This window comes from Nothobranchius furzeri, chromosome 1 (genome assembly GCF_043380555.1).
Source record: "Nothobranchius furzeri strain GRZ-AD chromosome 1, NfurGRZ-RIMD1, whole genome shotgun sequence".
NCBI lineage: Eukaryota > Metazoa > Chordata > Actinopteri > Cyprinodontiformes > Nothobranchiidae > Nothobranchius > Nothobranchius furzeri.
Window position 1 is genome coordinate 82,840,372 of NC_091741.1, and position 13,152 is coordinate 82,853,523.

Below are 13,152 nucleotides of genomic sequence, written 5' to 3' on the forward strand. Positions count from 1 at the left end.
CTGATGACTCATTTTTTTGTTTGCTTCCCTGATCCATGATACTTTAGAGTAACATTGGTTTTATGATTCATCGGGTTTGCAGATGAGAAAGCGTTTATACCATCTGTTCTTCTGTCAAAATTAGTCTTTATCTTATTAATCATTTGCAATAGGACCTGGTGGGACTTTGTTTAGCCTGCCAGCCAGTTCTTTATGCCTTATATCCTTATTCCAGTGGGGCTGGGAGATGAACAGTATCAGAGTAGCACTCTGCTCGTCAGTAATCAATGAGTACTTTTACAGGTAAATGATGACTGCAGCCCTGAGAGGCCCAGGGGTCCTGGCAGACTTCCTGCTATGAGGTTTCCCATTGATTCTGCTGCACTCGTCCCTTTATTGGATCTATTTTATACCAGATGGGATGGTCCCTCAGAGACAGCGCTAACATAGAAGGATTTTTGATGTAGCCATGAGATAGATCGTGTTGCATTTCTAAGTGAAGCAAAGCGGTATGGTGGGATTTGAGTGCACCCAACATGGATCCTTTCGTTACATTTTTAATCCATGTCTGAACTGTCCAGGTCTAAAGTCTCCTGGCTTATTTAGTAAACAGTTCTCATATCCTTACTTTTTATTTCTCCTCTAACTTCTTCTATTTGCCTCACCTTTCCATTTCAGCTCTGTGCAACCATTTTCTGTATACTTTGACTTTGATCTTTCTAGCCTGGAAAAACAGTGTACCTCTATTCTCTTTGGCTTTATAAAAATTGTGCCTCTGTTTCATTTTTCTATCAGCCATCAGGCCCAGACGACATGCTGGGACCATCCAAAGATGACAGAGCTATACCAAGCACTCTGTGAGTACTCTCTAGCTCGTTTGTCCACAACCCCTACTGAGTGGCAGAAATGCCACTTGTTTGGTTTGGTGCTGCTGGGTTTCCACTACAAAGTCCTTGTTGCACAGCTCATTAAAGAAACCTGGATTTCAGCCACCTTGGGGACTACATTTGTCCTGTCATTAACCTATGAGGCTCAATTTGCCAGTGCCGTGATTGCTTCTTGCTTAGCCTCTAATTAATTGTGATTAGACGACATTATGTGTTTTACAGTTAATCTCATCTGACACGGAGAGCTTGCAGGGGGGTATGCACGTGGTCAAATGCTCAGCTCAACATGTATGACAACAGACAGATACACAGATAATGTTAGTAAGACAATAAACTACTAATGACTCCTCCAGCAATGTGATAAACACAGAGACAGAGAGAGATGTCTACTTCCTCAATTGCAGGGTGGAGAATGGTGCTGGATAGATTAGTTTGCTCTAATCGCTCTATCTCTTTCTCCTTCCAATAGCGGATCTGAACAACATCAAGTTCTCTGCATACAGAACGGCGATGAAGCTGCGACGAGTTCAGAAGGCTCTCAGATGTACGCGGGTGCATTTTTGTTGCTCGAATCTCTGTCCGCTGTCCTGGAAAGGCTCTTTGAGTGATATTCCGTTATCCTGCACCATCAGTAATTCACCATGACATGATCTTTGCAGGAATGAGACGTAACGATTAGCTGTGGCATGTTTCTTTATTTGACCACTGAGAGAATCACTTCTCCTTCTGCCCTACTAGCTTTAAAATGCAGTAATCAGAAGTAATGCTAATCTCAAGAGCCACTAGAATTGCATACTTGCCAGAATACTTCCTCACTGTCCTCTCAATCTGGATGCCTTGCTTGCTGGATAATTACCTATTAATTGGCCCATTTGAGTTACAAAATAGAAGCTAATTAGTTTTTGCTGCTTGGTTGAAGCCTGATTGCAGGCCTCATCAGGGTCAATACCCCCTTTTTTGTTTTGTGTTTTCTTTTGAAACTCTCTGACCCCAGTTCAGTTCATTCTTATCCCTGAAAGTGTCCAGTTTTACACTTTTACTCCTTTTATTTGTTCTAACCTTCCTCTAACCTTCTCTTCCAACTACATTCTCAGATGTTGTAATAAAAACTCAGCATGCACATAAAACCTCTTTCAGTCACTCTCCCATTTTCTTTCTCCTGCCATCTCTGTTATCTCCCCTTGCTCTGGCTACGAGTTGAATTTAATTGCTAGACTGCCTAATAACTCCAGAATCCTCTTTTTTTTTCTCTACACATGTGAATGAATGAGCAGTGCTGCGTTATAGCTCATCAAAAGTACAATTTTGGGTGATTCCCTCCGAAATCTGAGAATACTCCCCTTATCTCTTCTCTCTGTTCTATATCATTATCATGCTATCCAATTATACCTGGCATCAATGGACACCCCTTTTAGCTCCTCTCTCAGGGATGGGCCTTCAAATTAGTTTAGAAGAGCTAAATCAAATTTGTGTCACTGCTCTTGAAGCATATGGTTGGGCTTTAGTGGCCAAACTGGATGAATAAGCACCGCTGCCGCCTGGGCACTCATGAAAAGTGTGGAAAAGGGTTTTTCTGCCATGTTTCTGTGTGTGTTCAGAAGTTAATGTGCACTCATGTATGCGTCATATAACATGCATATGTCTAAATGCACTTATATGCATGTTGTGCATGAATCAAACATGAATTAAAACTCATATTATTCCTCATATCTGGTCTTTAATGCACATCTGCATTCTGTTCAGTGGATCTAGTGGCTCTCCGCAGCCTGGTGGAGGTGTTTCGGGAGCCGGAGCTGCAGCAGGGGGAGCATGTGATGGATGTGGTGGAGGTGATTCATGGCCTGACAGCTCTGTATGAAAAGCTGGAGGAGGAGAGATCTATTCTGGTCAACATCCCTCTTTGTGTTGATATGTGTCTCAACTGGCTGCTCAATGTTTATGACAGGTGAGTGGAACTCCTTCTGTCTATTTTAAAGTAATCTGCATCAGGTAGAGCTCTTTAAAAAGACCAGGTTAGAGTCCAAGCATTCAGCAGACCCGTTAGACCCACCAGTGTGGAGAAGGTCACTTTGGAAGGTTATTGCATCAAAATAATACAGTTAATTGTAGTGGTTTACGATCACTGACTTTTCACAAACTCCTCTAAATATTATTCAAGTGTATGAAATATCATCAGTAAAATGTCAGTTCAATGATTATATAACAGTAATATTACAGCCATCCAAGGTCAGATGCGGCTTTAATGTGAGATGATTCTGAATTTAAATTTAAATCAAAACTTCTAAATAAACACAACAACAATCATCAGATGTTACTTTCATGTCTGTTGGAAGTTCCTGCAGTTGTTGCATTAAAGGTCTTTGTAGGGGAGTGTGGCATGTTGGGGACGTTATCTTGAGAAGCGGTAGTTCAGTGAGCGAAAAGAGCTAGACTGTGTTTTTGTTTTGTGTGAATGCTCCCCTGCACGCCTTGCTGTGCCTGTATGCCTTCATTTCACACAGTTAAGATTAAAAACTCCTGCTTGTGGAGGGAAGGAGTTTCCACCTTCATCTTAATTCATTATTAGCCTAGTGTGTTGTCTCAAGAGTAGCAAGATGCAACTTTGACCTACCACCTGGGGAACCAAAAAGCACAAAAAACATACAAAGCGACGCAAATATTTATTAACACATGCCCATGCTTTTACACTGAAAATATTTTCTACTGTTTTTGAGAAGTAATTGTAATTTCAGCATGTACCATACCATTACAAACCAGTTTATTTATCAAGAGCATTTAAAAACAGCATGTGAGCTGACCAAAGCGACCCACAGGAGATACAGTAAATAAACATGGCTAACAAGCCGGCACAAAGTATAACACATAAAAATAAAGCACGAGATGTCCAGTCAGTCGACTGAGACAGTCAGTGACACGAGATAAGGTAATACAGATAAAAACACACTAAGAGAACTAAAATATTACACACTAGTGTGATTCAATAAATATAAAAAAAAGCACTAAAGGCTAAAAATTAAACCCATTCCCGAGTCATGATTTCAAAGTTAGATCATAAAAATGGGTTTTGAGTCTGGAATTGAAATCCACAAGAGTAAGTGACTGGTGGATAGAGATGGGGAGAGCATTCCAAAGTACTGAGGCAGCAGCATGCACGAAGGCCCCTTCCCCTCTCGTTTTATATTTCATAGAGGGTGTACAGAGTAACAGATGTTCAGCAGACCGCAACGAGTGCTTTGGCACATATGGTTTAAGCAGGTCAGACAAACATGCAGGTGCCAGGTCATTCAGTGCTTTAAACAGCAAGATTTTAAATCATATTCTGAACAGAAGAAGAAGCCGGTGGAGATGAGCCAAAACCGGTGCGATATGACTCCACCTTTTTGTGTTAGTCAAAAACCTTGCTGCAGCAACCTGCACCATGTTCGTAGCTGAAACAGGAGCACCAACAAGACAAGTGTCTCTGTCTTTGCCTCATTGAGCTTCAGGAAGTTAACTGCCACCCAAAAGCCAACAAATACCCAAGGCAGCATAGATGAGACGAGGAAAAAGTGCTAGCATTGAAACTTCTTTTATTAGAATCAAACTCCAAAAAAATAAGTGGTCCACATGTTCTTGTGTGTAGACACCACTGTTGCTAATGTTGCTAATGCTACTCTCACATTGTACACTCATCACTTGTTTTTCATTATATTTACTGGTTGATTCCAGACCTGAGTTGTAGGATTTCTGACACTGCTTTAAGACTGTTGACGCTGGATTTGGTTGTGTCCTCAATATACTGTGGCTGGGCTGGTCACACTGGATGATCACAGGCCTGCAAATCACCCTCAGTGTCACTGTATTGTGCCACTATTCTGCTTATGTTGAGAGATTTGTCTAGGACATTGTAGTGTGTCATTCATCCATCCATCCACACACACATTCACACACTGGTGGTAAAGGGCTACAATTTAGCCACAACTGCTCTGGGGCGTACTGACAGAGGTGAGGCTTCTGTACACTGACACCAGCAGTTCCTCCGACCACCACCAGCTGGCAAGGTGGGTTACCGTAAGTGTCTTGCCCAAGAATGCAACAGCAGAATTCTCTGCCCGGAGCTGGGATAGATCCAGCAACCCTCCGATTACTGGGCAACCCACTCTTTCTCCTGAGCTGTTGCTACCCTGAGCACTACTCTAAAACACATGTTTAACATCAGTCCTCGAGGGCCACTGTGCTGCATGTTTTAGGTGTTTCCCTGCTCCAGCATGTCTGAATTTATGGTAAAATTATCTCCTTAGCATCTCTAAGTTCTACAGAATCCTTGTTGATTTAGTGGGGATCCTCAAAACAGAAAGGTAATGGGCTCTAAAAAATGGGCATTTTCCATTTGTACCGGTGCAGTTTTAGGTTGTTTCCATTAGTAACAAGTCAATGGTTGCAGGCAGCCCATTTTCCGCTGGTTCAGTATGGTTCCACGCATACCAAACCGAGCCAAAAATGCTATGTTAGAGATCGTCAGTCACAGATTGGCTAGGGGGTGGAAACTCTGGTTGCTCCAGAGATTTCCGCTTTGCTGCGTGCAGCCTTTTCCGGGTCTCTTCTTAGAGTCTGACAAAATGCCACTGATTAAGCAGTAGCATCACTGCCATGTCCGCCATTGTTGCATTGTGCTGTGTTTTTATGTCATGCACAGATCATTCAATCTGTGCTGTGTACAGATCACCTCTCTCTCATGCTTTGTGTCAGGTTGCCACCCCGCTATGATGAGCCCGTCCACTAGAGCCGTTTCTCAGTTATAGTGGAAAAATCACCTAAACCTGTCACGAGCAGAACTCAGAAGACCCGTGAAGACGCCAAACACAGAAAAGTAGATAAAAACGTCTTTTATTTGCTGCAGAGTTACCAGGTGGATGAGGCTGGAGACAGAGTGGAAGAGGAGGCGAGGGTCAAAACCAGATCGGACATGCAGGTACAGGGAACAGACTGGGGACGAGGTGGAGGACAGGCGAGGGTCGTGAAGGCAGGCAGCGAAAAAGGCAAGAGTCAGGAGAAAAACAAGGTCCGGAGGCAGAGATCAGGCAGGGTGGATGGCTGGAGAATTTACTGGCAAAGGCTTTCAATAATCTGGCAGAGACTGGATAGCTGGATGGTTCTAATATAGCAGGGGAAGCAGGTGTGTGAGATGAGCTGAGGAGCCAGGAGCAGGTGAAGTGGATGAAGCTGATGACAGGAACAGGTGACAAGAATGGAGTTGATTGTGGTTGCCAGGGGAAACAGGGCTTGTAAGGAGCTTGGTGAAGGGACCAGGTGAGCTGAATGAAGGTTAAATGAGGAGGGTGAAGGATGGGAGTCATGACAAAACCACAAAGAGCAGAGTCTAGTTGACCTGATTTGAGCCGCGCTGACTTGTAGAAATGCCCCAATATTGAAGCGTGATATCTTTTCTGGTTTTGGAAAGATCATGTTCTAGGTCAATGTTTAGTTGAAGACAGGGCCAGTAACAAAGAATATGATCAGTTAACCCTCTCTGCACCATTTCAGGTGGAGTCCTGAGAGAATCATAGATCATAAAGGAGTCTTGGCTGAATGGTGACACAAATCTCTGCATTTTAATACATAATTAGTGAATTTTTGAGAATAATGGGGATTCTTTAGAATTTTGAGATGCTGATTATGTAATTCATTTTTTTTTTTATTCATGTTAGTTGGAGCAAAGAAACAACTAAAGACCTTCAGGTCTCCAGAAGGCCGATCGAAGGAAAACGTTCTACGGGCAGCAAAATAAAATCCTAGAAAAGAACAGTTAAACAGATCTTCTCGTGTCTGTTTAGTTTTTAGCTTAAAAAACCAACAGCTGGTCACACCTGCAGCTAAAACCAAACTGCATTTTTCCCCCTGCCGGTAAGTTAGATGGAAAAAGAAAACATAATTAATGAGGGGAAGAGTATAGAAAATAAAATTCACCCAGCACCTATGCCCAAATTACACTCAATGCTCATTAAATCTGTTGCTACAGTGCGTCAGGGATTTCTCAGTTGGATAGATTACAGCAGATTGATTAATTCAGACCCAACTCACCATCACTTGTTAAATAAAACTTATTTTTATGTTAGCAAAAATGTAAAACAAAAGCTAATTTAGATTTGTTTTTAAAGAAAAAAAAGAACATTACTATTAATTATAAAACCACAAACCTTTCATCTTTAGACTCCATTTATAAACTTTTTACATCCGCACATCTCAGATCTTAGTTTGATTGAAAGTTTAAACTCAGGTGTGAAACAAAGATCGGGTCATTATGAACCGGAGTGAATGTGATGTACCAGATGTCCTTCTGCTCCACATCTCAAAGAATTTTTAACTTGTTACAAGTTTACTGACACTTCATTCATTTTTAACCAGTGAAGCTTAAACTTGTTCTATCTTTAAGAGCTGAACCCCTGCTAGCATGCCTCTTCTCCCCTGGTGAGGTCATGTTAGTGGTGGATTCCCTGTGTTTATTACTAATATGGTCCCATCAATCCACTCAGTCAAAATGTTTTCTTTCTGTTCATTTATATTTATGTTTTTAAGATAATTAGTGTACAAATGGTGTAAAATGGAATTTCAGGATCAGATTGATCTTTATTGTCAGCTGTTTAGCTACATCTAGGTCAGGGGTGGGCAATTATTTTTTCCATGGGGCCACATGAGAAATAGAAAATATTGTGGAGGGCCAGGCCAAAAGGCTGAAGTCAATTATGCATAATATTAATGGCATTTCTTTATAAAAAGCAGTAAATACCATTGTTTCTTCAAGCTGGTAAGAGTAGACTATATGTTATAAATGAGCAAAAAGGAAAAAGTGAGGTTGTCTTACAAAAATGTGATTTATTCAAATTTCCCAAGGCAATGGTAAACAAAGTGTGCGCATTTGGTTTTTGTTAAACATTTGTGACTTATATTAGTTAACAGTTTCAGTCACATTCACTCCAAAACACATTCTGAGTTTCAAATATTGTTGGAAAGAGGTTCTTAGCATTCTACAGACACACAGTATCGTCTGTAAAATAAAATCACTGAACTGTGATCTTGAGAAAGAGGTTTAAAAAAAGTGTCCCAGTTCACTGCTAGTTGCCTACATTTGTGGTCCAAACACCTTATTTTGTGTTTTTAAGCAATTTTTTTCTTATTCAGTGAGAGAAATCTAGTCTCTGCTGGGCTTTAACGAGTGCATCAAAGTCAGGTTGAATGTCTGAGGTGGAGAAGCGAAGCACAGCTGACTAATGATCATCAGTGAGAGAGGATCTATACCTGGATTTTGTAAACTTCATCATTGAAAATGTTTGTTCACAAATGTAGGTAGAGCTGAAGAGAACCAACATCTTCTGAGCATGTCTCTTCAGGTTTGGAAAATCCTCCTTAAGAGAAGAGTAGAAATCCAGCAGAGATCCTGAATCTCTGCTTTCAAGTCCCAAACCCTCTTCAGCACTTTCCCCAGGCTGAGCCAGCTGACAGCTGTGTGGAGTCCTCCACAAGAGCCACAAACTGTCTGTGATTCATCGCCCGCGCCCTGATGAAGTTTATTATTTTAGTAACAACATCAGTAACATGGTTGATTTTTAGCACTGACTTGCACAACACATGTTGGTGTATAATACAATGCAAAAACACCTATTTTTGATCTGCATAGATTTCTGTCACTTTATCTTGCATGCGTTTCAAAAGTCCGACATTTTCCCCTGTAAAGCCGGGCGTACACTGTGCGACTTTTTCACTCGCAGCGTTCAGCTTCAGCTCAAACTGTACGACTTCCCCGCAGAGCAGATCTCACGAGTCATGTGCTCACACTGTACGACCCAGTTCTCGGATGCGACCTGACTGCTCACGCTGTACGTCTGGTAGCAACACTTCGGCCCTAAAAATGTGCTAAAAATAGCAGTTTTTACTCAACACGTCAGACTTGTTTGTCTTGTCTTGCCTGTTGTCCTTCGGGAGTGCTGCAGGAGGACACAGGGATTTATGGGGGATGGATGAGGAAAACGAAATAAAGAAAGTAAATCTGTGTTTTGTGATCAGTTTAATTTGACATGAACACGACAAACACGCTTTCTTGACAATCTTTGTGGGTAAAGTGTAGAAACAAAAACGAACAGCGTGTGTTATTAGGGAAATAGCGAGCGACCGGCGTTGATGCAGGATTGTGCATGCGACGTGAGCGGTTCTGATACTTTTTGGGTCGCAGCTGCTCGCAGCGCCGCTTCAACAGTGCGATACCCTCACGAGGGACGAGCGAAATATTAAACACACCAGAAGTCCGTGCGACCACACGACTGCTGATCGGCGGCTGGTCACGTGGTGTTAATCGCCTCTCGTACTCGTAACCCCCTGTACACTACACGGCCGCTCGGCGCAAAACTCGCCCCGATGTCGTGGCTTCTCGCACGACTGGAAAATCGGCTCAAAAAAGTGAAAAAGTCGCACAGTGTACGCCCGGCTTAAGATTTGGACAACCGTCTGTTGTGACACCTGACAGTCTCTCCCATTTCAATCCCAGAGTGTCCGTGCACGCATTTACCTCTGTAGAAACATCACTCCCTGTCGTTGTCCCTTTCATCGACCGCATTGCTGCCCGCTCCTCTGTGAGCTTGAAGTCCGTTATCCCCGGACAAATACGAGCAGCTGGGCTGTGTCCCGGACATCACAGCTCCCGTCTAATGAGAAAAAGTCCAAACTTGCCACTTCACGTTGCAGCTGAAGCTCCAGGTTCCCCGCAATGTCCTCGATCCTCCTGGTCACGGTTCACCTGGACAGCGGGATTTGCTCAAATGCGCCTTTTTTTTCAGGGCATATTAGTGCGGCAGAGTCCTCCATGCACTCTTTGACAAACTCTCCCTCCGAAAACGGCTTGCTGTTTTTAGCTATTTTGTGGGATATATCACAAAGCTGGTCCTGGTTGCTGCATCCCTGGATGTGTGAAGCTTAGTAAAAAAGCCTTGCTGCTTTTGCAACTTTGCTAGCAAAGCTTCGGATGTCCGTGCCCTCTCAGCATCAGACAAGTTCTTGTATTTTTCTGAGTGTTTCTTGTCGTAATGCCGACTCAAATTGTAGTCCTTAAACACGGCAATCTCCTCCCCGCAAACCAAACACACGGCTTTACCTCCGACTTCAGTAAAAAAAATACTTAGCAGTCCAATTTTTGTTGAAAATCCTGTATTTGGCATCTTACTTTTTTTTTTTTTTGCATGAGCGGACATTTCTCAGGCTACAATCACCATGTCAACCGCGGGCACTTGTTGCTATACGTATTGCGTCATTGTGCACGTAAAAAACAACTTCAAAATAAAAGCAATGCAGCCTTAGCCCATGCATGAGGTAAAATGAGAAAATACATTTATTTTGTAATTTCCAATTAACCTTACGCGGGCCGGTCAAAGTCAACCAAAGGGCCGGATGTGGCCCGCGGGCCGTAAAATGCCCAGGTCTGATCTAGGTCATATTCCCCCAAAGTGGATATAATTATGTATCGGAATAAAACTATAACAGACACTCACAGTTTGGAAATTTCATATCAGAGCAATTCATCTGCAATTATACTTTTAGTACCCTTTAATCTCTCAGGCTCAAAATAAGTTTTGATGAAAGGACGAACAACTAAGTCCTTCAGGGGAACTTCTGAGTAAAAAAATGCTTATGAAATACGTATGTGGAGTAACCAGGTAGGTAGGTTTTAACGTTGCAAATCTGCAACGCCTGCCTCCAGAGGGTTAAATCTCTTCTGTCTGTTGGTGATATAGAAATTTAGGTTAATTAAAGCTTTGTTTTTCACAGGGCCAGCGTCTATATTTAGGCATGTTCGCTCACATCATTAATCATGGCAGTGCACCTTTTCATCGACTCTTAGAATTACAGGATTTCAACAAACCCATCATCAGAGATCTAGCTTGTCACAGTTCACACCATGGGCCCATTCAACCAATCAGTGCATGATGCACCAAACATCGGTGTGTCTGCAGAACTGGTAAACTGCCTTCCTGCAGCTCGGTCTCTCCTCGTGTTTACAGTCAGATCTCTAAAACTAACAATGCTAGGTTTATGAAACTCTCACATCACAAGCTTGACTTGTGCTAAATAAGGATGTGTGTGTGTTGTATATGTTAAAGTTGGTGAAATCATAGAATGAAAACTGTAGCTGTCACAATTGATCATAAAACCTGAACAAGCAAAATAAATTGTTTTTAAGGTTAGATCTTTATTATTTTATTTATTTTTACAAAATCTTCATAACTATGGTAACAGTAATAATAAAAACTATGATTTCTAATATACTTTGGAGTTTTATACTACAAATTCTACTAAAAATAGAGAGGGGCAGTTATTGTGCCAGCCAAATCTCGCCATTGATGATGAGGAGGAGGAGGAGGAGGAAGATGGCACTGATGAGGCAGATCCTCAAATATATAACTTTCTAAAATATTCTCATATTCTATAATTCATTATCAGGTGTGTCTATTGTTCAGTAAATTTAAAAACATATTCTACAAAAATATATTTTTATTAAAAAAATTCATAATGTTAAAAATGTGATATTACCTACAGAGATAAAATGTAAAATGTGCTAGATTACTCCAAAGTGTGTTATCTTGTCTAGTGTTCTAATCCAGTGGTACACCCACGAGCCTCTTCTTTCTGGGCCACCCACACCCGCCCACGCACATACACACACACACACACACACACACACACACACACACACACACACACACACACACACACACACACACACACACACACACACACCTCAGCCCGAACCCCACCCCTGGACCGGCCCTCCAACTCAAAGGAAATTTTCCTGGTGGCCCTTGCCCACGTATAGCTGAGTACCCCTGTTCTAAACTATTCTAAATGAATGTTTATTTTACATGTTCATGTTTTTTGTATTTTGGGATTTCTTTTATCAGAACAGGGCCAGCGTCCATATTCTGCAGGAAAATAAAACAATTTGAAAAGCGTTTAAAACTTTTGTAATATACCACAATAACACCCTGGGGTTTAAATTTTAAGCTTTACTTTATTTCAGTGAGTGCCCTATAAAGGGCTAAGAAGCCCAGCTTGTGCTCACTGTATGTGTTCTCAGTTTAAAGGCTGTTCTCTCAAGTTCAACGGACCAAACATAGATTCATAAACCGTCATCTCAATGTAGAAACCAAGGTTATGTGTCCTGCTCAGAGTACATTACTGTTTGAGTAGAATTAGCTTTTAGTTTTTAACATTTGGATTTGAAATTGGTTTGTTTATTTAGGTGCCGCTGGTCCTTAAAGTAAAAACCTGAAATGCTTCTTTTGTCTTCTAATAAAATTGAGTGTGCTTTTGCACAGATTTAGGAACCCAACAGCATTTCATCCTGGTGTGTTTGCAGCTCGGAGTGAGCATTTCTATGTTGCACTGAAATGTATAAAATGTCACACCAGTTCAAGTTGGAGTAACAATGTCCAAGCAGAGGGTCAGTCAACTCCTCTGAGACACAACAGCAATAAATCCTCTCTGACACATGCACTCATCCATCTTCACTCCCAGTTGACTATCTTGTTCCATCTTCAGGAGAAATCCCAACGTGCAAACACAATGCAGTAAATCCGGCCTGTGGCTCTCAACCACTCACTACTAATGAGAATCAATCAGAGACTTTACCCCCGAATACATTTCATTAATTGATTTTTGTTTCCTAATAAGTGAAATCAGGGAATGAGAATGAGACTGGAGTATGTTTGAGGCCAGTTTTCAGCTTGTTTGTGTTGGTGAATGTGGATTCCAGGCTGCTGCGACATGCATATATGTTCATGTGTGAGTCCTCCAGCAGGTTGTCAGGGTGTGCAGGAGGATTACATCCCCCGAGGAGCATTATGGGGTGCATATTGACACTGGCTTGTGGCACACAGCAGAAAGAGTGGGTGAAAGATGCTGACAGCCAATCGTCGCCGTGTGCCCGCCGTCTCCTCTGGACTCGCTCCAGCCCTGAATCTAATAAGGGAGCAGTAGTGATACTCTAACTTTTGTCTGTTTGCGTTACTCAAGATGTTTTTTTTTTTACCTGTGTGTGTGTGTGTGTGTGTGTGTGTGTGTGTGTGTGTGTGTGTGTGTGTGTGTGTGTGTGTGTGTGTTTGTGTGTGTGTGTGTGTGTGTGTGTGTGTGTGTGTGTGTGTGTGTGTGTGTGTGTGTGTGTGTGTGTGTGTGTGTGTGTGTGTGTGTGTGTGTGTGTGTGTGACTTTTGTTTTACCCAAGCTGCAGCCCAAACTAGTTATGAAGAAATATGCAGGTCTGGGAA

General features: G+C 42.0%; 1 protein-coding gene across 5 annotated transcripts in view; it reads left to right on the top strand.

The window, feature by feature from the left end:
- drp2 (dystrophin related protein 2) overlaps window positions 1–13,152 on the top strand; it is a 525,275-nt gene that overhangs the window by 457,755 nt on the left and 54,368 nt on the right. For all 5 annotated transcript variants that reach the window (XM_015949550.3, XM_070550594.1, XM_070550593.1 and 2 more), the window contains 3 exons: window positions 775–836; window positions 1,336–1,410; window positions 2,610–2,811. In XM_015949550.3, the coding sequence (XP_015805036.1) occupies window positions 775–836; window positions 1,336–1,410; window positions 2,610–2,811 (339 nt within the window). The remainder of the gene's footprint in view (window positions 1–774; window positions 837–1,335; window positions 1,411–2,609; window positions 2,812–13,152) is intronic.